Genomic DNA, 24,445 nt, shown 5'->3' with positions numbered 1-24,445 from the left:
TGTTCTAAGTTGAATTACAAAATAGATAGTGCAGTCCTTCAAGGCTTGAGACATTTTATTCTCTAAGAAAACTGTAATTTTTTCCAGTTAGTTATTAACCATTTATCAGTAAAAAAGTTCTTCCGTGAGATTATTAGTGATGTCCCAAGTGCTGGTAGATAGTGAAGGTCCTCTTGGCATTTCTGTAGATGTAATTTCATTGCTCCTCAAAAGGGCTCTTAAACTGCTCTCTACTGGCAAATGAAAAGCGTTTTCATCTCTTCCAAATTTAACAACAAATAGTATAAATCATATTTGTAACCATTAGTGTGACTAGTCAAGGTATTTCAGTGAAATGTGCCTAGGTTTTGTGTTAGGCAAAGCACAAATGTTAATCCTGCTTATGCCAGCACCAGGCTGAGCTGCTTTATAGAAGTTGCTTTGCTACTGCACCATGTTTAAACTAGGCACAATCTCATCCTTCATGTTAGGCAGTCTGTGTAACTCACTTCCACAAAGCATGCTGAGCAAAGTATTATTCTTTAAAATATATACTGCCCCAGCACCAAGAAGCTCCAGTCCTGCTAGTAGGTCTCTAAGCGCAAGGTGTTCAAAACAATGTACAGTGCAGTGTAAGCTGTACAAAACCAACATTGTTAAACATGAATACAACAGTGTCCCAAAGAATTCAGATCTAATCCTGCAAATACCAACATGTGGGTAGCCAGCAACCTGTTAATTGTAGCAAATGCCTCTTTACTGTAGCATGCATTTCCTTCCGTGAACACTAGGCTAGCGTATAAAAACATGTCCCTCATGAGTCCTTTTTGGTTAAAATTAGCACTTCTGAAATGAAAGACAGATACAGGCAAGTGAGATGCAACTACTAGCTTTTAGTCACCTCAGGCACAGGGCTCCTACTACTTTTGCTATTCCAGGCCTGAGTGGTTGGTCATAAAAAAAGAGCACCACACCATATCAAGGACAGTATCGTATCATTTGGTAGCTTTGGATATGGATGATGACCAAATGCATCCACCAGTTTTGAGCCCTAAACTCCCTGGTAGTAAAATCATTTTGTATTAAATATTTCCCTCTTCTAAAACACTTAGAAATATCAAACAAATGTATTAAAACTGCAGGGAAAATATTGCTCTTTTTTCTCTTTTTAAATTGGGTATTGCTGTAGAGGGCAATATCACAGTTTTGAACAGAAATATTTTGCACTCTTTTGAGAAAATATATGCTAGGCTAAGTTTACAGCCTTGAAAAAAAAAAGCAGCTCTGCTACAAGGACAAAAATGTGATTTTTTATCAGAGGCTTTTTCATACAAGTTAGAAAACAGCTGTACTGCACTGGGAAATAAAACATGATAGATGTTTGAATAAAGATGAGTGGGAAGTACAAAGGTCAGGTCTGGACGTGACCCAGAAACTGAATTGCACTGAGCCAACATTTTGGTTCAGCTAGCCACAGATTTGGAGGGGAGAGGGTGGTATTTTGGTTTTGGTGTTTTTGCCAAAAAAAAAAAAACAAAAAAACGCTGTTGGTTTAGACTTGGACTTAACACCATCACCGCACCCACATTTATACAGACACATGAGGGGACCCATTTTCTAGAAGAGCATTTAGGGCTCCCGGTCTCCCACCCCACTCCCCTCCCGTCGTGTCCTCCGGGGGGCTCCGAACCCCTCCTGGGAGGGGGCTGTCCCGGGCCCCAGCTCCCTCCCATCCGCAGCAGGGGCCGAAGTGGCGGCTCGCAAGGGGTTAAGCTTATGAGCACCGACACGTTGAGGGGGAGTAGCCAAGACCAAGCAGCAAAAACATCGTAGCGCATTCCTGGGTAGTCCTCAGCTGCCAGCATCTGATTAAAACCATATCTCTCGCTGTGAGTGGCTAACTAATCTGAAGGCGAGAGTACAACCGAATATTTAACCGGGCCCCCAGTCCTAGCCAGGTTACCGGCTGCAGTTGTCGGATCATGCACGAGGCAGCACGGATCTAGCTTGTAAGTAGCTTTACAAGTGGGGCTCGGCTCCCGCAAAGCATGCGGAGCTGTCACCGGGGGAAAAGGGAGAGCTTTTTCCTCTTAAGGACGTGACAGACGGTGCTTGTGGTGGGGCTGCCCGGGCCACTGGCTCCCTGGAGCGGCCGGGTCGCGCCGCGGGTGGTGGGCGCTAACAAAGAGGGGGTACTGGGGGGGCTCTAACCGCGGCCAGGCCTCAGCCTGTCTCGTCTACTCGCATCTTGCCGCAACCCCGGGCAAAAGGTGCTGGTGGGGCTGCACTCTTCCACCGAAAGCCGGTGAGACTGCGGCACTGGCAGTGCGGAGGGGGAGGGTGCCGGGAGCGCTTGAGCTTGGCCGTGCCGCGGCGTGTGGGAGTGGTGGGGGGAGCTCAGCGCTGCCTGAGCCGGGCTCCGGGGGAGCGTGTCCCGGCTGAGACGGGGTGGAAGCTGCTTGCATCCTGCTCTGGGCTCTAGCAGGGTCAGTGCCCTGAGGAAGCTTGAGCGCAAAGCAAATGAAACATGCGTTTTCACTCTTGTGTGTGTGGAGAGGAGGGGATTAAGACATGAAAAAACAGGTATATAAGTACAAAATATCACATAACTGAGATGAAAGAATCTTTCTAGTAGCAGAGAGGAGGAAAGGGTTAGGATGCTGTGAAGCAGGGGTGTGGGGTTTTGTTTTTGTTTAGGATAGAGCATCCTTGTTGGGCACCCCTCTGTCTGCTGGTGAATCTCAGGATGTGTCTGTAGTAAGTATAGTTGAAGATATCTAGGATTAACAGAAATGAGTCTTCTATCTTGTCAGAAAAACTAACTTATTTGGTGAGGCTTCAAGTCTAATGATCATCATATGATAACACATATTGGGGGTAGTGCCTGTGCTCTGAGCAGTAAGATAAAAGCAGGTGTTGCTAATACAGCTGGACTTCTCAGTAGCAAAGCTTCTACCCCTTGGATAAGCTGAGGCTGGTTACTTGAATGCTTACTAGAGAAGCATGTAAATCCACTGGTGAGGTAGGATTAACTTGGGGGGGGGGAGGGGAATTGTTTCCATCTTCTCTTAATGAAGCTAGTTTGCCCTAAAAGGCTATATTTTCACCTCAGATGTCTTCTGTAACTTCCATAAACAAGACTATCCAAAATGGACCAAATCTGAGAGCATGTAGGCTTAGATTTGCTCATTGTATGCTAAGGAACGGGCATAGGTATGCTTAGGGATGGGAATTCCGGTGTAGATAGGCAAAATAGAGATGCAGATTCAATTAGAGAAAAGTAATTATGAAGTTATGTATTGTAGCTGGCTGTGAAGACTTACCAATGCCTGATAAATTGAAAACATGTCCTAGTGTCTGATAGTGACCTGTTGGCAGTTATAATGCTACTAAGTCTTCAGATCAGTTTCCATTAGGTGATTATAGGAGCTTCCAGGAGGTGAGTGAGGCAGTAGGTGGCTAATCAGAGGGGTGAATCGGATACCAAAGGAAACCTTTTTAGCTAAGGGGATTGTCTGAGGGAGTAATCCACCATGTATGTTTAAAGAATCACTGCAGTCACATCCAACACAACTGCTCTTGAGGCATAATTGGGCTTCCAAAATTCCCTGAATGGTCTGAGGAGATGTGGTCAAGTCTAAAGCAGGAATTTCTGTTAATAGTAACTCACTAGTTTGCATTTGGAGGAGGAGAACCAAGTGGTAGAAATAGTAAGGAGTATGTGAGTGCTAAATGAATGTCAGGTGAACCATCAAAACAGAGGCTTTACTCCAAGTCATGAAGTTTGCTAGTTTAGGAAGGCTCAGGGTAAAGTGGAATGAATGCCAGGTGCTCCAAGTCTTAAAGAGATGGTTCTGCTGAGGGGAATCTAACAGGGTCTTTTGTGCTTGTTACTGCAGACAGGAGACTGGGAGAATGATGAGCACTAATCTGATAGTCCTGTGACTTATACTTCTCATCTGTTGTGCTCTTACCTCAAAGCTATTGGCTGAGCACCAGCAGTTGTGCTCAGCACTATCAGTTGGAAGCATGGGCCAAATGCCAAAAATCTGGCATCACCTTCCTCTTGTGAGGGTAGAGATGGTTATCCATTCTAATGTGTGCCTTCTGCTGTGTTTCTAAGTATCTCTATACATCTGTAGTACACAACCCACTTTCTCATTGAAGAGTATTACTTGTCAAAGTGCCTGCATGACCTTATTATTGGATGCTACAGACCAGTAGCAGCTATGGATATACTTCTTGCTTAAGGCCTTTACTTCATGAGCAGATATGGAAAGAAGCACTCTAAACAGGTGAATATGATATATGCAAAGGGTGGCAAAAAGAGCTCTTAGACTTTTGTCTCTGCAAAAGCAAATAAATGTACTTAGTATTGAGGAAGGGGGAGTCAAGGGCTGGTGTCTGGACAAGATGTTAGGATAAAAATGACAGCTTGAGATATGAAGTAAATAAAAGCACATAATATGCTGTAGTCACTGAGTATTGTTGCCAAACCTACAGGTTTTTTCTCTCCTATTGATGTTCTTCTCTCCTGGTGACCTTTACACTGCTAGGATGTTTGTGTGGCCTGCTGGGTTAACCCAGTTCTTGGGAATGCTTGTGGACTTTATTCAACAAGGCTAGCAATATGTAAGCACTTCAGAAGCAAGAAGTTGTTTGGACAATGAAGCAAAAATTCCACATCCAGAGAAAGCCAGCTTCCTCTGGAAACAGTACTGATGGTACAAATCCTGCTTGCTGGCTAGATTCTGTGTCAAAAGAAATGATGAAGAAATAGCATGGAGGTACCTTGTAATCTGCAAGGATTTTGGAGAGAAAAAAAAACCCTAGTTCTTGCATGTAGACCAAGGTATTATAGAATTGAGAGACACACACCCGTTGCTCTCAGTGTAGTCTTTAACAGTCCATTGTATCGTTTGATTTTCCCAGAAGCTGGTGCATGATAGGGGATGTGATACACCCACTCAATGCCATGCTCTTTGGCCCAGGGGTCTATGAGGTTGTTTCGGAAATGAGTCCTGTTGTCTGACTCAATTCTTTCTGGGGTGCCATGTCGCCATAGGACTTGCTTTTCAAGGCCCAGGATAGTGTTCCGGGCAGTGGCATGGGGCACGGGATATGTTTCCAGCCATCCGGTGGTTGCTTCCACCATTGTAAGCACATGGCGCTTGCCTTGGCAGGTTTGTGGGAGTGTGATATAATTGATCTGCCAGGCCTCCCCATATTTATATTTCAGCCATCATCCTCCATACCAGAGAGGCTTTAACTGCTTGGCTTGCTTGATTGCAGCGCAATCAAGCAATTGATTACCAGGACACATCCCCAGGAAACTTTGGAGTAGGAATGCTAAGAGGTCTTAATGAACTTCTGCTGTGAAACACAACCAAGAATAAGCCACTACTCCCCTGCCTCAGCATGGACTCCACAGAAATACAACTTGGGGTTATGTTAGAAGGATCAAATAGAATAAGGTGTCTAAGTACTGTAAATGACAAAACAAACTGACTTTAGGAACCTGGTTTTGAGGCTGTATCTGGGTTCAAGGGTCTCAGGGTTATAAAGAAGCTGGATGAAGTATAGTGGCAGGCCTAGTCAATAAACAAGAGGTACCAATTTCAATAGGTTTAGCTTGTTTATACAAGCTGAGTGCTGAACAAAGCATCTTCTATCTAACTCATGTCAGCCCTGGTTGATGGGGACATAGACCACTCCAGTTTCCCCTCTGCTGAAAGGATGTGCCTTGCATATGCCATGAAGTGCTTGAGGATGAAGTGTCTCAGCTGAAATGACCTGCAGACCTCTATTCCCAACTATCTGTGGTGTTTTTAAAAGCTTCTAATAAAGCTTCATAGCTGGTGCATGTCACTTTCAAGCTCAGACATTACAGGGCTAGTTAAGGACAGACTATTGGCTTTGGAACTGAATTTCCTGCTGCTCTGTCAGTTCATGTTGCATCCTTAAGCAATAAGATAAGTGAAATGCTTGATGAGGATTATCTCTTGAAGAGAACATGTAGGTCAGAGACAGGATAGCAGACCTTTACCTTGGCATTCAGGAGGCTTTGTGACCATGTCAGCTAGGAACTGGCTTCTCTAGCAAAGTATACTGAACTCTTAATGCTGATATGTCACACAACTGCAAGTTTCCTCCTATGAGAACTCTAATACACCTGCCCTATGGCTAAAACACTTAAGTGATGAGACTTTCCTTCTAGGAAGGGACAGGACAAGTTGGGAACATAAAGGATGTAGTGTTAATATTGCAATCTGCATTTCTACCTTACAGACTATCTTCTGTGTTCCCACAAAACAGTTATTTGTGCTTTAAAGGAGGGCATATGGGTCACTATGAGTAAGAAGTAGCTTGCTAGTAGCTTGAATAGCAGATCTAGCTGCAAACAGCTGCTAGCCTGGCTGATGGAAGGTAAACTCTAGAGCAGGATGGAAGGCTGACACTTGTCCTTGCATGCTTCTGATGGATGGGGACAGCCACATAATCTGATATGAAGACCAACATAGAGATAGAAAGTTAGAGGGAGCCTGGTCAGGATTACTTCAGAGTCTGGATTTAGGAGCAATAATGTAAACTTTCTCTAATGTACATCGCAAATGTGTAACTACAATTACCTATAGGGAAATCTACTGCAGAAGAGTCATCTGTGAAACTTGACTAGTTCTTCAGTAGGACAGCTACTGAAGAAGCTGCAGTGGAGCTCTGAAAATCATGGTTAGATCTCTTTTACCTCTGGTATAGATATTTCCGTACCTCCTTTTTAGATTTGCCTCTTAGTTATTCATTGCCTTTCTTGCTGCATATACAAGGGAGAGGCAAGAGTAACCCTTGTGTTAAGCAGTATGCTTGATACTACTTAACTGAGGATTGAAACTGCTGTAGAACCACCTGTCTTCATAAGGTGCAAACAGAATCATCAGCCTTCTAATAACGCATCAGGGACATAACTTGCATCTGTTAAAAGAGACAGTAAGGAGTGACTCTTGTGACCAATGACTGCTATAACAGCTTATGTAACTAGAGGCTAGCAAGTAGCCAGGGGCTAGGTAGAGGGTTCTTCAAATACTGTTAAATGTTTAAGGACAGGTTTCTGGCTGCTCATGGTATCATCAGGCTGGGTAAGCACCTTCTGGATAAGCAAACTGCAGTACCTTGATACTGTGGTAATGACTACATGGTTTTAAGTTGGGTGAACTCAAAGAATAATACAGCAAAATCCTGTTTCTCATGCAGATACATTTGTGAACAGGTAGAGAATGCTTACAGCTCAGTATAGGCTATGCAGAACATATGCAATCTCTCTCAGTACAGCTTGCACACACCCAAACTGCAAAGAGGGATAACTCTGCCAGCACTGGACAGTTAACAGCATGCAGCTGAAATAACCTAGAACAGCTTCAATATGTGTCAAGTTCCTGCTCTGGGGAAGGGGGGTGAAAAGCATGGCTATTGGCAAGAGTCCTTTGCTGTACTAACTAGTAAGAAGATCAGAAATGGTTTTTCTAGGCAGGAGGGAGTTAAGAGTACAGTTGGAAATGAAGTGTTTGAATTAGACAACAGCTCAAACTCTAGTTAGCATCTGAGTAAACACTAGCTGCCTTGATTAACAACTACTTTGCTTCCAGGTTGTTTGGTATATCCAGTGAGTCTCAACAAGTAGTATTGACAGAAGACTGAGTGGTAGGCACTGCAGACACATGGCCTGAGATTCCTCATCCTGTGAGTAGGCAGGTGATATTTTCCTGAGCAATAGCTACAACAGACAAATGAACTGGCTCAGGAGCCACTGACTTATAGGGCTTCAGGACTGGAGTGAGTGATATAGAGGAGCAGCCCCTTAGCAAGTTGCAAAGCATGCTGTCTTTCTGGAAGACTGATATGAAGAAACTTCTAGTGGATAATCTAACTATATAATCTAAGCATAAGCCTGTGTTACCAACTGAATAGTTCTCTAATGAGAGAGCACACTAGAGTATCTATCAATCTCTTTGTAAAGAAGAATCTGGAGTTAAGATGCTGGTATTGCTGGTACTAAGAGTGAATGGGTTTCTTAATCTGAGAAATTAACTAATAGGTTGGTATGCTAAATGCTGAACACAGGTTGGAAAGACTGCTACCAAGACTTGTTGCAACATGCTGTGTTATTCCTGGAACAACTCATAAGTTGAGATAGACTAGCTAGGTGTCTGGACACTGAAGTGCCTGGTTGAAGAATAACTCTTGTCTATCAAACAGACTATGACAGTGCTAGTTCCCTTCAGCTTGAGATGAAGTCTTCAGGGAACCAGATAGCAATAGCACATGAAGAGCATTTAACTTTCTTCCTTAAAAGTAAGCAGAGGGCAATAGTTGCTAATTTATATCGTATCACTTGTTTAAACTAACATCCTGGTTTTGGCTGGGATGGAGTTAATTTCCTTCCTAGTAGCTGGTACAATGCTGTGTTTTGGATTTAGGAGGAGAACAATGCTGATAGCAACAACTAAAACATTGGTGTGTTAAGTAGTGTTCACACTAGCCAAGGACTTTTCAGCTTCCCATGCTCTACTGACTGAGAAGGCTGGAGGTGCACAAGAAGCTGGGAGGGGGCACAGCCAGGACAGCTGACCCAAACTGGCCAAAGGGATATGCCATACCATATGATGTCATGCTCAGTATATAAACTGGGGGGGTAGTGACTGCTGCTCAGGGACTGGCTGGGCATTGGTTGGCAGGTGGTGAGCAATTGCATTGTGCATCACTTATTTGTATATTCTTCTGTAGTAGTAGTAGTTTTCCCTTCCTTTTCTGTCCTATTAAACTGTCTTTATCTCAACCTGTGAATTTTACTCCCCCCCCGATTCTCTCCCCCATCCCACTGGATGTGGAGGGGGGAGTGAGCAAAAGGCTGTGTGGTGTTTAGCTGCCTGCTGGGTTAAACCACAACAACTAGTCATGACTTCTCCTGAGACCTGTTCTAATAGTCCTGCAACAGCTGTATTGACTTCTATGACAAGTGTGTGTAGGGAAAATTCAAAATAGAGCTACTGTGGTAGCTGGGTTGAGAAGTAACTAATCATCTCATTACTGATATGCTCAAAAGCATAGTACAATGGTAAAAAGTACTGGTCCAATTGTACCACTTGAACTGAGTGATCTGTTAAGTTCCAGCTGTTAACTTAGTGATGTTCACTTGGCTGTAATTCCAGTGATTCAAGTGTGCAGAAAGCACTTTTGGGAACTTAGTTTAAATTTCTATGTTCTTGCTAAAAACCAAACAGCTCAGAGGAGACTTATGCACTGATGAGAACACTGTTCTGTTCAACTGATGAAATAGCAGTTGGCAAATAGACTGAGATGGTAAGATGCCTGGGTAGTGGTTCACAGGCATGATTCTGTACCAGCAATGGTACATGCCAACAACTGTAGCTGACATGACTAATTAGAGTAATAAAATCTCTATATACTTCACAGTAGGTACTGGGGGGAAGGGAACAGCATGAAGGAGGTATTCCCTGAGGTGTCTATTACCACACTTCTGTGAAGTAGATGAATGTCACACTTCACTGTTTCTCATTACTGGCTGTATATGATCAAGACAGCTGGACTATGTGCCCTATTCTCCAATATGTAAGTACAGCTGTAGCTTATTCCAAAAGGGTATTCCTGTTGGCAGAGGAAGCCCTTGGTGTAAGGCTGCCTTAATACCTCTGCAAAGTATTGATCCATATTCTTCTAGGTGAGAGGACATCAAACAGGGCTTAAAGGAAGTTGCATGAAAGAAGTAGGGGCAGCTTCCTAAAGTAAAATCCTGTTAATCTGGAAGTACTCTGGCCAACAGGCCAAGTGTCTGCCTTAACCAAGGCCATGATACCAAGCAAATGATCTCTTAACCATAAATTGGGTTTCTAACTACCTATGGCCTAAACAGGACAGCTGAATAGGTTTTTTTAACTTGAGTTAAAAATACTGATCTTGGTTTCCCTCCGATCAAGAAATCTCAGGAGAAAGTGAGTGGTGGGGGCATCATTAATCTAGATCTTACTGATTGAGGGAATGATAGCTTCCTTCACTTGTCAAGTAAGGTAGGTCAACATCCTTTTCAGTTGTCTCTCTTACAAGACAGGGGCTTGTGTTAGACTTGGCAGAATAAGAGCCTGTATTTAGTCAACTTTCTGGCAAGTGATGCTGTTCTTGCATTCCAGACATGGCATGAACTGGAGGGGAACAGTTCCCAAGCTGTCTATGAACTCTTTCACAACTTGTCTTCAAGCAGGTACTTGTTAGTATTAGTGTGAACTATATGTATATATCAGGTATAACCCTACCTGTAGGTAAGGCTAATATCTTTCATGTGTATTAGTCACTGACTATGCTAGTTCTTAGTCTATTAGTTTGTCTCATTTATGAAAATCAAATTAGTAGTGTTTGCATCAGAGCAAGCAGCTGGAATTTCTGTCTAAATCATGTAATCTTGTGTCATGTTACAGGAGGCTTATTTAACTTGAACTCTGACACTGTCAGATGCTAGAGCAGTAGGTGTTCTAGTAATGAAACAATGCTTATGATATTTGATGCCTCAGCATGAATGACCCTGTTTAAAAGGTAAAAGTCTGAATAGCACATTCATGTTTGATTCATTAGTGTATGCCTAGTGCTTCTCAAGGCTACTTGGGGCACTATCATTGCAGCAGGAACTAGGCAGAAAATGTGATAGCCAGTTACGCACATAGAGATTTGTTAGATGCAAGTGTCAGTCAGTCATACAGGGGCTCACACAAATGCACTATTATACTTCTAATGTGGGTAGAATCCTGCTAGTCAAGATTGTCCATTATCCGTAAATGTATCTGGCTTTACAGCTTTGACTCTTGCTAGTCATTGTATGTATTGCTGTTAGCCTTTAGTCTATTTCTTCAGCCTGCAAAACTGAATTCAAGACTTCACTCAAGTGGACAGCTTGTCTACCAGCCTTCTGAAAACAGCTCTTCTGTCAAGAACTTGATGGCTAGAGATTTCTAAGGATACATTGTACAGGTCCTGATAGAACCTTCTAACCAGAAGAACCAGACTAACTCTTCAAGAAGGAGGGGAGGGAACAACCTGCCTTAGAAGCATGTTCAGCACTTAACTAGTGAATTGCTGTGCTTCTGGTTACTACTTCATCCTAACAGGCTATATTTTACTTGGCAGTAAAAGCTTCTCTTGTTTCCTCCTGGCCTCTCAGATTCTAATTTGAGGTTAATATTTACATGCAATAATTCTTTAAGCTGAATCATGTACTTGTAGTATCAAGGGACAAAGGAGGAGCATGGGCTGTGAAAAGGACAAAGTACTAGAGTGCTGAGCAGATGTTTAGTTTATCTGTCTTGCCTCTGACTTTTTTCAGTGTCCCTAATGTCTTCTCAGACAACCTTTCATCAACATTAAGGCAATTATCTTTGTCTGCTGAGGGGGGGGAAAGCCTGTCTGTTGGGTGAAGATTATTGTCCAGTCTTTAAATCCTGTGACAGACTACAGCCATAATGAAGAGTCTCGATTCCCTGTACACAGGACAAAAAAATCTAATCATTAAGGGTAGCTACTGTGTTGCCACCCCTTGCTCAAATAAGGGATAATTGTGAAAGCATCTCTTAAGGAAAACTAAATGTTGCTCAATGAAATTGTTTGGCATGTGCTTCAATTCTTGCTAAGAAACAGGTATTTCAAGGATGTCTTGTCACTCCCAACAGCTCTCCTTGTAGGGAGTTCAGAGAAGACACCAAGAGCACAGTATGACCAAAGTCTTAAGACTGACTTTCCCAGGGTAGATGTGTGGAAGTTAAGTACAATGCTTGAACAGAGAGTTGCCTGACTTGAGATAGACCTTGAAGTATGAGCTGTTACCTACTATGTGTTGAGGGCCTGAAATGGTCTTCCCCTAAGGAGTGATCAGTACTTGTTCTTCACAGGATAGTCCCTATAGGAAAGGAGGGAGATGCTACTAGTGGCCTCTTAACAAGCCCTTTCTGGAGTAAATTGAAAAGTGGGTGAGCAAAATGTAGTGTGTAGCTATTGATACAGGCAAGAGTTTGGGGCACCTCTCCCAAGGTAGCAACATCCAGAAATCTGTAGTCTAAGACTTTTGAAATAGTGCATTTAGCATAGTAGCTAAAACGGGCCATACAATTGCATAGCAAGTAATTAAGCTGTGGTGATAGCAATGGACTTACCTACATGGAGAAGATTCAAAAGATATCATTTAACAGTCTGCTGACATAGTTGCTGTGGGAATGATCTTGCTCTTCACTATGCCAGTATAACTGAAGGCATGACTGTCCCTGCATGAAAGCACATGCATCTCTAACCCTGTCATGCTGCTGCCTGGCTCTTTTCAGATGAATTCAGAAATCAAGTGTAATAAACAGTTCTAGTCTCTTGTAGTTTTACTCCTGCAGTCTGACTAAGGGACTGAGTACTGCAAAAGGAAGCCTCCAAGCCTCCAAGCAAGAACTGTAAACAGAAGATTTTTAACTTCACTTTAGTTAGACCACACCAACACTTTCCATTAAGAAAAGCCAAACTTAAGTGTGACAAATACCTTGCGCTACAGCACAGCTTTAACTTGGGTCTAAAGCATAGAATCCAAATTTAGTTGTGGCTGGGACTCTTGTACCCCAAGCAGACTAGATTACTGCTATGTAATGTTGCTCCCTGCCCCTGGGAAGGACCCACATTGGAGAAGTTTGTGGAGGACTGTCTCCCATGGGAGGGACCCCATGCTGGAGCAGGGGAAGAGAGTGAGGAGGAAGAAGCGGCAGAGACAATGTGTGATGAACTGACCACAACCCCCATTCCCTGTCCCCTTGTGCTGCTTGGGATGAGGAGGTAGATAAAATCAGGAGTAAAGTTGAGCCTGGGAAGAAGGGAGGGCTGGGGGGAAGGTGTTTTAAGACTTAGTTTTATTTCTCATTACCCTACTCTGATTTGATTGGCAATAAATTAAATTAATTTCCCCAAGTCAAGTCTGTTTTGCCTGTGATGGTAATTGGTGAGTGATCTCTCCCTGTCCTTATCTCAACCCATGAGCCTTTTGTTATATTTTTCTCTCCCCTGTTCAGTTGATGAGGGGGAGTGATAGAGTGGCTTTGGTGAGCACCTGGTGTCCAGCCAAGGTTAACCCACCACACCATCTTCCTCCACCTTGGGGTTTTGTGGCTGTCTGGGTCTATGCAAATAAGTGGTCTGGCCTCCATGGGATGGAGGCAGATGACAGTAATGGAGGGATGACTAGAGTGAAGATGACAACTGTCCGTCTGGAGTTTTACCACTTTACAGTTGCTAAAGTGAGGTCTTGTTTGTGTATATTTGCTCCTTCCTAGGTTATTTTGCTTGTTATTGCCCCTTAACTTTACTTCAGTCAGATACTTACTGTGGCTGTATAACACCAGAGCTGAGTGTAGCTCCCCCAACTAAACTGGGGAAGCAGGATCACTGACAGGCAGGACTCAGTGCCTTGAGGTTGCTGTTTCTTTTTTCCAGCATGGAGCTGGGCAGAATGTCCTAAAGCTCAACTCCTAGAGAGCATGTCTTCAGGCATTAGTGGGCTTCAGTGTTCAGAAAAAACTGGACTAATAGGTCTAATGAGAATATTTATTCTTCAAGGTAAAATATTATGCCTGCCTACTGATTGTTATTTCTAAAAACTACAGTAAGTATAGCTGACCACCATCTCATCATGTCTACTGAAGCTGAAACTACTACTATCAACAGCCAGCCTGAGCAACAGGCTCCACTGAAAGCACAGCCTTCAAAGAAGGAAAAAAAGAAAGGTAAGGAATACTTACCTCTTGAACACTTCCTCTAGTCAGTCTCCTTAATCTTTTGCACTTGCCTAAAACTAAGATCACTCACACCATAGCTGAAATAATTCTGAGGTTTCAAGCTGACAGGAAGAGTGAATAAATAAGCTAGTAAAATAAATCTAACCAGAAGGTAGGCTTTTAGCTTGAAAGGTTTTTTTCCTAGCTTTAAGTGTTGAAGCTCTCGGTTCCACTTGTTAAATGACTCATTTGCTGAGCCTGACAAGTCACCAAAAGCCTGGAGAAATGAAAGCCTACTGAGGAGGTGACCAGACACAGGACCATCCTGGTAGCTGTCAGTCTGAACCTGAACTCGCTTCCTCCCCTCCCTCTAGAGAGGGAGTGACATGCTGGACACAGATACAGATTCTAGTCCAGAGAAGCTAGAAAACTCATTTCATGAAACTATTGTAGATCAGATAATAGATTTTTTTATAGATTAGGTCATCTAAATGTAATTACTTTAGAGGTACATACCTAGGCGCACACTCTGAGTATGTTGACCATGCAGAGAAGAAAATCAAGCAGTTCTGAGAAGTAGTGGGAACAGTGGAAACAACAAATATAGCTAAAATACCAAGTGACTACAGGGATGGGGGGTACCAGGACTTGTAGAAATGATGATGCTGATAGAAAGTTCTAGCACAGGGACTAGATGATTCTTGCATGCCAAGAAGAGAACTGACTATACCAGAACTAGAGGCTAACATCTGAAAGGCTTATTGAACATCCTGTATGGCCATGGGAAGTACCACTTTGCTTGGTGTTGTTGCTTAGCAATTATATCTACTTGGCTGTTGCCTATAAATATTTTAGTCTCTTGTGGCAAATGATTGTTCTTGAAGTCCCCAAATATTAAGCATTGGGCTCCACTCTTTGAACTGAGGCCAGATTCTGTAAGAACACTGTAACCTTAAAGGAGTAACTATCTTGCAGTGTATGCACTACTAGAAGGACTAAGGTTGTTATTCAGTTGTTATACTTGAGGGACAGCTTTAATATGTACTAATATGATGTATTTTTTTATATATTAAAAAAGCTCTCAAAGCCACAACATAGACATTTCTCTCTTAAACAAACAAAAAAACCAAAACCATGCACAAAAAACCCCAACTAAAACTATGCACAAAACCCACAAACCTTTCTCTGTCTCCAGGGCCAGAAAAGACAGATGAATCTCTCTTGGCCAGATTCAAAGGTGATGGTGTAAGATACAAAGCTAAACTCATTGGCATTGATGATGTCCCAGAGGCAAGAGGTGACAACATGAGTCAGGATTCAATGATGAAGCTGAAGGTAAAAGCTTGAGCTGGCATGTAAGGAACACTTTCTGGGTAGCCTTCAGAAAGCTGATCAAATGGTCACTTTAGCATAACTTAAAATACAGCTTAATGGTAACATAGTAATAACAACACCATCCTAGATGGATGTTACTTCTAAAGCTGTAACCCCTTGCTCAAAGGATAGTGTTTCTCCAATGGTTTGGGAATACTCCTTTGGGTCTCTTGTTGGCATTCAGTATGGATGCTAATAGCGTGAACTTGATCACAAATAGTGAGCTTGGGTTTTGGGTGAGGAGGGGAGAACTTTGTGCAATTTAACATAAGAACTCAAAGCACAAGTTGGCATCCTGTGGCAATGGTGACACCAAGAGATATAGATAAGCCAAAGAATAAATGAGACCCTGCAGTAAACAAAGATGATTACTTCTGGAGAGCATAACCCTCACAGCTTCAATCAGGCCATGAAAGCTGGTAAGGATGTTGCTACTGCAGCGGTTTTGTGAACTAAGATAGGAAGCTTTAAAGCTTCTAAACACTTACAGAGGAAACACAATCTAGTTCTGAGGTGTCACTTCTAACCTAGTCAGGCATATGTTGCAAGAAGAATGCTGCTCTAATTGTACAGTTGCATATGAATAACTAGATTAGCACTAGTAGAGTCACAGCCATGGGCTCATGAGAAATGTAAGGAAACAAGTTAAAGCTCAATCTAACAGAAGTCTCATCAATACTTTGATATTCATTCTCTTCAGGGAATGGCAGTGGCAGCCCGCTCCCAAGGTCAACACAAACAGAAGATCTGGGTGAACATTTCCCTCTCTGGTATCAAGATAATAGATGAGAAAACTGGGGTAAGATAATACTCATTCTCTTAATGTGATTCTTAAAGCAAGTGAGGTGCTTGGAAGTTAGGCTGATCTGAACTAGATTTGTTAATAGCATCATGCCCCCCTTCTGCATATAAGAATTGGCTTATGGAATGGGTTGTAAAGCTGAAGCCTCCTGCCAGAAAGATAGCTACGTCCTATTGTGGTTAGTCAAAGCCTGATAAATCTGAGTCTTGAACTGGAGCCTTTTAACAATCTTAATTCTAACTATAGAGAAGAGCAGCTATTATGTTTCCTGCAATTTAAACTAATATTTCTGCCCCATTTTAGGTCATAGAGCATGAGCATCCAGTAAACAGAGTCTCCTTTATTGCTCGGGATGTAACAGATAATCGTGCCTTTGGCTATATTTGCGGAGGAGAAGGCCAGCACCAATTTTTTGCAATAAAAACAGCACAACAGGTAGGGATCAGAGGCCCTCTTTCACTTGCTATGAGTAATGCTATTGTATAAACACTTAATATCTGATGAGGGTGTAGTGTTTTGCTATAGCCTTATGAGGTGTAGGGGAACATCAGCACAGATGGATTGGTTCTTCTCCTAGAGAAGGGCAGTAGGAATTGACTGTATCACAAGTGGCTTTTATCTTGTTCAGCTTCTCCGTAGTCCAGAATAAAAACACTCAGGTAGCCTTGCTTACTATGATTAACCTTGCTTACTATGATTAACCTTGCTTACTATGATTAACCTTGCTTAACATGTCCATGTACCATGGAAGTCGTTAGTGAGATGAATGGAGCCATTATCATGGGCCTGTTGCTGTCAGTGAGAATGCTAATTCACGAGTTGGGTATCCAGAGCTTCACTCAGAATTAGCAGAAAAGATGTTAGAACTGCACTAGTCTAGTTCTCATGATGCTTTGTCTTGTGCAACAGAGTTTCTGAGGCCAATGAATGGCAGGTCTGGTCCTCCTAGAGTTACTTCTGGGAGGGATTCTGATCTTTCTGTTACAGGATTTCTGCATGGAGGAAACCTATATGCAGGGTCTATCTCTATGAAAAGAAGCTGTGCATAAGCAGTACTGGAAACAATACTTGGAATTACTGCTAAGTATTATGCAGCTTCCTAAATGACATGAACTTAAGTTGAATATTTATCATTTATTAGCTTGTCATTATAATGTCTTCATAATAGTCACTAAAATGACTTGAAGAGCCAAGGCTTCAAAGCTAGTAATTTCCTTGTACACATCCCTGCCTGCCCTCCTGGAGAAGTTGGCAGCTTCAGACCTGCTGCAGGTGAGACTGAAGGGTTTCTTGTTGGAGCATGTTATTACTTTAGTATAGCTGTAACACCCTCTCCTAAGTGTGTTTTATTAGTTATCAGTCCTGTGTTGTACTGGCTTCACTGGAATTGTAGAGCAAGTACAAAAGCCTTCTGTGTGCTCTGGAGTGGAGTCTGTTCTCTAAGCTTTTCACCATGGGGTGCTGCTTGCCAGCCTATAAGCTTAGCTAAGCTGTAGAAAGCTCTTGATTTGCTGCTAGTGGTTTTTAATGCAAACTTGTCTAGCTGATAAGTAAGGACTTGGCAGCTCTAGACTTCTGCAGCTCTACTGTTTGTCAAAGGTGATAATTCTTGAAATGGCTCTTCCTGCAGTTGCATGCTAAAACCCTTGATTAGGAGAAGATGATGCTCACATGTAAACAGTGATATCTGTTCAATAGATTCTCTGCTTGAGCTAAAGGTAGTGCCTGAACAGGAGGACTTGTCCTACTCTTGGATACCAACACAGCTGCTATGTGCTTCAAGCAAAAGATCCAAATCAGTGTAGCTGAACCTGCCACCATTTCAACAACTACTTAAAATATTCTTGTTAATGTGTGTGTGTAGGGAATGCAGTGCCTTTCTAATTCACACTAAATTTCTATCCTGATACAGATATCACTTAAAACTGGTGTCTGCTCCACATATTTGAGGTGATGATAATCTTACCTTATGCTTGCATCACTGATTTACCATTTGCATAGTGTTTAAAAATAAATGTAGTACTAGCTATAAAGCTTTCTCCAGGTTCAGTGTTGGAGTTGGTAGAAAACAGGGATGCAAATTGCTGTTCTTCTCATGAGACTACCAGAGGGTTTGGATGCCCTTTGAACTTTTGAGGAAATATGATTAGGACTTGCCATGTACTTATGAAATCTTTTGCTATATGCTTTTAGCAAAAAAAGGCAGGCTTAGCACAAGTACAGTCACTTTCCCTGGGGAGTTAACAACAGTTCTAAGCTGGTTGTGCCCCATTACCCTTGGATTCCACATAAGCTCTCTTATGCAGAGACTAGACAGTCATTTAAACTCTTGCATTTCCTGTTATCTCAACCTTCTGTTGCACCATTTAGGAAAGTTTAGCTTGCTGCTCCCTGGACTTCTACTGAAGCAAGCTGTGAAGTAGTACATGGCCCAAAATCTACATTCTTTTTCAGGCTGAGCCTCTAGTTGTTGATCTTAAGGACCTCTTCCAGCTAATATATAATATGAAGAAGAAGGAAGAGGAAGACAAGAAAAAGGCAAGTAAAATTATAGAAACTGCATTAGTCTACATAGAAATAAGCTTGTTTCAGCTTTGGCTTGGGTTTTGGGCTCTTGTGAGACTTGACACTGAGCTCTCTCTAGAGCCAGGATCATTTGAGGCTATTGGTTGGTAGTTGTACAAGCAGTTTGATTACCTCTGAAATCTGGTAAGCTCTCCAAAGCAAGAGGCTTTGGATATTCTGTGTGATATCTAGGTACTAAAAGCCTTCTCTTTAGAGTGAAGAGGCAAGTAAGACTGAGGTAAGTCACTCCAACTCAGCCTCACTTGATTAGGTATGCTGCTGCAATACAACTAGCTTTGACTTTCTGCTAGTATTATGGAGGCAACATCAGATGCCCAATTGCATTGGAAATGGGAGTAAAAAGGGTCTCCAGAACTAATATTAAGTAGTGATCTCCCTCATGCTTCCTCTTTCCATTACTTGCTTTTTCAAGCCTGCAAGTCCCTTGCTTAAGATAAGTTTTGATATTCCAATTATCACTGGCACTGTTGTCCATCTATTACAGAATGGTAGCAAAGCACTACCTGCTGATCAAGCTGACAAACTGAAACCGGTAGGTTAAATTTTAGAGCTTTATGCTGATGCCATTAAGGAGTTCATAACTGACTGTCTCCACATTGTGTGGGAAATTGTATTGGGTTTGTGTGGCAAGGTTTTGGTAGCAGGGGGGCTGCAGGGGTGGCTTCTGTGAGAAGCTGCTAGAAGCTTCCCCTATGTCTGATGGAGCCAATGCCAGCTAGCTCCAAGATGGACCTGCTGCTGTCTAAAGCTGAGCCAATCAGTGATGGTGGTAGCACCTCTGTGATAACATATTTAAGAAGGGGGGGAAAATGTGCAACAGCAGCTGGGAGATAGGAGTGAGAATATGTGAGAGACAACTCTGCAGACACCAAGGTCAGTGAAGAAGGAGGGGGAGGAGGTGCTCCAGGCACCAGAGCAGAGATTCCCCTGCAGCCCATGGTGAAGACCATGGTGAGGCAGGCTGTCCCCCTGCAGCCCATGGAGGTTAATGGTGGAGCAGATATGCACCTGCAGCCCATGGAGGACCCCATGCCAGAGCAGGTGGATGTACCCAAAGGAGGCTGTGACCCCATAGGAAGCCTGTGCTGGAGCAGGCTTGCTGGCAGGACTTGTGACCCCGTGGGGGACCCATGCTGGAGCAGTCTGTTCCTGAAGGACTGCACTCTGTGGAAGGGACCCATGCTGGAGCAGTTTGTGAAGAACAACAGCCCGTGGGAAGGACTTGCATTGGAGCAGTCTGTGGAGGACTGTCTCCTGTGGGAGGGACCCCATGCTGGAGCAGAGGAAGAGTGTGAGGAGGAAGGAGCAGCAGAGACAATGTGTGAACTGACTGCAACCCCCATTCCCCATCCCCCCCCCATGTCAATTGGGGGTAGGAGGTAGAGAAAACTGGGAGTGAAGTTGAGCCGTGAAAGAAGGGGGTGGGGGTGGGGGAAAGGGCTTTAAGATTTGGTTTTATTTCTCATTATCCTACTCTGATTTGATTGGTAATAAATTAAATTAATTCCCCTGAGTTGAGTCTGTTTTGCCCATGACAGTAATTGGTGAATGATCTCTCCCTGTCCTTGTTTTGACCCATGAGCCTTTTGTTATATTTCCTCTCCCCTGTCCAGCTGAGGAGGGGGAGTGATAGAGCAGCTTTAGTGGGCACCTGGCATCCAGCCAGGGTCAACCCACCACAGAAATACAGTATTTATAGGTGTGTTTGTAATAAATCTGTATAATGCTTGATTCTTGCTCTTGCAAGAACTGTAACAGATACTGATTATTTTTTTCAATATTTCTGGCTTCAAGGGAGCTGACCAGATGGACTTGTTTGGGGATATGTCAACACCTCCTGATGTGAGCACTCCCACAGTAAGTAGAATCTAGCTTAGCTGTCTTGGTTCTTGCTTTTGAGAGCAAACTTTGTCCTAGTAATAGATCTGTTCTTGTTTTTTACTTTGTTAGTCCTGGTTTCAGACACCTGTTATCTATCATCAGTGTACAGGTGTCTTAGGGCTATAATAGTATCTACTTACTAACTAGAGTAGCTAATGTCATTCTTATCCAGCAGAGTTCACTTGAGACTGTGACAGACATAATCCTGTATTGTTAGTCAGGTGCCTTTTAGAAATATGTACTAGCAGTACATGCTTCTGCTGTTATGAGAGCTATTACAGAAACTCAACTAAGACCCTTAAAGCTGAAGCTCATTTTTTATGGACAAGCAAATACTTAAGTCCCTCAGAGTGGACTCCTGGCCTTTTTAGATGGGTGGCCCTAGTTCAAGATGTGGCTTAACTCCACAAAAGTATGTATTTAGCTTGTCATAGCTCAGTGAGACCCCAAAAATCCTACTGGCTTATTTTAGCACTATAAGTCACCATCAGCCATGATACAGTTGATGCTGCAATAGGTGTCAGTCCAGCTAGTGACCAAGTTCTACCCTTCTACTGCCAGCTTGGTGGAGAGATGGCATGTTCACCTCTTCCACCTGCAAATAGCTCTCTAATCTTACTCCAAAGCTGAGACTGCAACTTGAAGTCACACTAAAGCAGTGTGATTTCACAACTTGTCAAAATAAAGGATTAGAATTCAACCAGGGCTTCTTGACTCAAGTGAAAGCCTAGGTACAATTAGTGCTTAATGACTCTACAGCCTAGAGACTGTAGAACAAGTATCTAGTATTTAACTAAGGGATCTTAAAACAGGTGCTTTTAACATTGAGCTTCTGACACTAAGTAGCTGTGACTGACCACAGCTTGTGGTGCTTCCCTTAATGGCTTATAAGATGAAGCTTTAGTGTAACTTCACTGTGACATTGGATACTTATTAGTATGATGTGTTGGATACCAGGATCTCTCCTTTTGCAGCTATTTTCCTTGAGCTTGTGTACTATGCAGCAAGTAATACATAAAGCTAACTTTATTTTTTTTCTTTCTGAACAAATAGGAAACTAAAGAGATTCTGTTAGTGGATCTAAACTTGGAAATTGAGACCAAACAGACTTTTATAAAAGAGGATCTCTTCTTGAATGGCATTGCAACCTCTCTTCCACAACCAAAGCCACAGCCACCCTTCTTGCCTGAGAGTTCTTTCTCTACCAATCTCAGCTTCTTTCCCACACCTAATCCAGACCCTTTCAGTGATGATCCTTTTGCACAGCCAGACCAACCTGCACTGCCTCTTTTTGATTCTCTAAAATCTACTGATCAGAAGAAGGAAAGTCTGAGTACCTTGACACTGGTGGGTAATGGTGCTTCAAATGGTGATATTGACTACTTTGGTAAACAGTTTGACCAAATTTCTAATAGAACTGGCAAACAAGAAGCACTAACAAATCAGTGGCCATTTGAGAGTAAGTTGCCTGCAGTGAGAACTCCAAATGGGGTACCAGAGAGAGAACAGAATGGCTTTCTTAAAGCCCCATCAAACCTGTTTGTGGAAGGTCCTTCCAAAGAAGTATCTCTGCAAAATGGAGTAAAGCTGGATTCTGAAAGCAATATCCAGCTTATGTCATGTGAGTCTATAACAACAATTAGCCCACCACCACAAAGTACCAAGCCAGGAAGAGGAAGGAGGTCTGTCAAGGTGAACAGTGTTCAAGTAATTAATGGTGATATGCATGCTGTTACTTGAAGCTGGGTGAAGGAAGCTTTTCTTTCTTCATACTGTGTAACTAGCTAAACAGCTTCACAGCACATCTACTCTTTCACCTGCCATGCTTACTCTAACTTCTCTGCAGCCATGGTACATTCTAACATGAATGCTTCATAGTAGCTATGATTGCTAAATTATATACTTTCTTCCTTAACGCTGCCATACTTCTGTAAAGGTCTGGTAAGTATACTGCTGTGTATATAGACACTTGATATAATGTCAGAACCTGTTATAGTTGTATGCCCATCAGCCTGTGGTTTCATAACAATGAGGTACTAGTACTAGCTTACAGAAATCTATGTAGTTTTGCAGTACCTGCCTACTGAGGGCCATCTCAATGACTTGCCTGATTAGACACAGGGTGGCTTTGGGTTGGCTGCGCTTGTCTTGCACTGAAATGATGCAAAACTCAGTTGCTGACCTTGCCACAACTGCAGGGGTCACTGCAGACAGCAGGAATGTTGGGGGGGGCCTCATAATTCTAGCAAATAATTCAGTCACTTAAGACTTTTTTTTTTTGCTGTTGACTTGTAACTACTATATATTATACCTACTTAATGCTATGCATCTCAGCAGGTGGGAACAAAATGGTGAGGTCAAACTCTGATACATCCTTTAGACCAAGTAAAAAGTTCTCTGCTGTAGCTGAAATAAAAGCTTGTAGCTCTGAACTGGTGAGTCTTGATCAAGCTAGCATGTGTTCTACCATGCTATCTCACAACAGCTTTTTTCTTTCTAGATTGCATCAAATGACTTATTTAGCTCAGACTTGTTTGTGCCAACTACAGAGAGCCTCAGCTTGACCTCAGTGGCACAGACAGGACCTGTGCCAACTAATCCACTGGACCTCTTCAAAACAAGTCCTACTGCAGCACCTCCATTGGCTGGTCTAGGTTAGTTCACAAAGTGAAGCTTGCTCCAGTCTAAGATACCTGTTCACACCAACACAGGGGTTCTAGTTGTCTTTTTACTTCATGTGCAGTGCCCTGCCCTTTAACCCATGTGCTGTCTGCCCTAAACTATTAAATTCTGAATAGAGCCTTAAACTTTGCATCCTTAATTGGAACAGGGTTTTTTGCTTAAACTGACCAGCAGCCTGCTGCTTCAGGTGCACAAGGTTCAAGTGTGCCAAGCACAACTTGGGATGCCAGGGTAGCATTGCTGCAGAGTCTTAGTAATCACACAGAAGTAACTATATGGTAAATACTTGGTCCCAGCACAGAACTGATACATGTATGTTCCTATTCCTGTTCTATCAACCTCAAGTTTGTTCTTCCAGGACCAAAATGGAGCTAAGTAAAAAATGTTAACCCCCTTCTCCCCCCCTCCAGTGACTTCATCTTAAGTGTAAATCAACACTTTTGCAAACAGCACACGAAAAATGTTTTGCTAGTACCCTTGGTGGAATTGATACACTCCTACTTGAGGTCTTCAGATCACTGAAGTGCTGTGTAACAACAATCTCCCCCCCAGGTGGCTTGCCAGTAACTTCATCACTATGGAGTGCACAGACATCTGCCTTCACTCAGGCTGCATCAGTCTTTCCTGTGTCTATGATGCCTGCTCAGCCTACAGGATTTATTCAACCACTTGCCTTTGGTACTCAAGTAGTGTCAAGCTGGAGCCAGCCTGCATCTTTTGGTCTAGCAGCCTCTCAGACCTCTGGTCTCTGGGCACAGCCAGCACAAATTCCATCTACTTCATGGGCACAGCCATCCAGTGCTGTAAATCCCTTCCAGAGTAGTGTGTTCCCATCTTCAACACTACCTGCTCAGACTTCATCTGTACTGTCCTCCATGTCAACAACTAGCCCACCTCAGCTACCACCTAGAACTGCACCTCAGAAGGAGCTATCCAAGAGAGAGAGTGATGCTTTTATTGCTCTGGATCCACTTGGTGATAGAGAGATGAAGTATGTCAAGAAAATGTTCAAAGACTTCCAGCTGACAAAGCCACCTGCAGTGCCAGTAAGGAGAGGAGAACAGCAAAGCCTTTCAGGTGCTTCTGGATCTTTCAGCAGTTATTTTAGTGGTAAAGTAGGCATTTCTCAAGATAGTACAGATCATGATGACATGGAAGCTAGCAAGTTGTCTGTCAAAATGACTGAAAAATCTGGTTTTTTTTTTTTTCTGCTTGGATAGCTGCTCAGGCAGTGGGATGGCTGATCGCTATGCTCTTCTGATAGAACTAAAAATTTGACTTAGTGGTTACTGAAATAGGGTTGAAGGACTATCTCCCCTAATAATGTTAAAGAATTGACCAATAT

General features: G+C 42.8%; 1 protein-coding gene across 4 annotated transcripts in view; it reads left to right on the top strand.

The window, feature by feature from the left end:
- Positions 1-1,806: 1,806 nt before the first annotated feature.
- The window catches only part of LOC143172093 (disabled homolog 2-like), a 44,261-nt gene continuing 21,622 nt past the window's right edge, over positions 1,807-24,445 (top strand). For 3 of the 4 annotated variants that reach the window (XM_076361340.1, XM_076361341.1, XM_076361339.1), the window contains exons 1-11: positions 1,807-1,988; positions 13,665-13,784; positions 14,971-15,110; positions 15,850-15,948; positions 16,255-16,386; positions 18,406-18,489; positions 19,022-19,069; positions 20,332-20,394; positions 21,472-22,110; positions 22,919-23,072; positions 23,653-24,177. In XM_076361340.1, coding sequence (XP_076217455.1) covers positions 13,691-13,784; positions 14,971-15,110; positions 15,850-15,948; positions 16,255-16,386; positions 18,406-18,489; positions 19,022-19,069; positions 20,332-20,394; positions 21,472-22,110; positions 22,919-23,072; positions 23,653-24,177 — 1,978 coding nt within the window. In that variant the 5' untranslated portion in view covers positions 1,807-1,988; positions 13,665-13,690. The remainder of the gene's footprint in view (positions 1,989-13,664; positions 13,785-14,970; positions 15,111-15,849; positions 15,949-16,254; positions 16,387-18,405; positions 18,490-19,021; positions 19,070-20,331; positions 20,395-21,471; positions 22,111-22,918; positions 23,073-23,652; positions 24,178-24,445) is intronic. The other variant, XM_076361342.1, reaches the window with a different exon arrangement.

Source organism: Aptenodytes patagonicus, chromosome W (genome assembly GCF_965638725.1).
Source record: "Aptenodytes patagonicus chromosome W, bAptPat1.pri.cur, whole genome shotgun sequence".
In the NCBI taxonomy this organism is placed as follows: domain Eukaryota; kingdom Metazoa; phylum Chordata; class Aves; order Sphenisciformes; family Spheniscidae; genus Aptenodytes; species Aptenodytes patagonicus.
The sequence above is the reverse complement of the archived record's forward strand: the minus strand, read 5'-3'. Positions and strand labels throughout refer to the sequence as shown.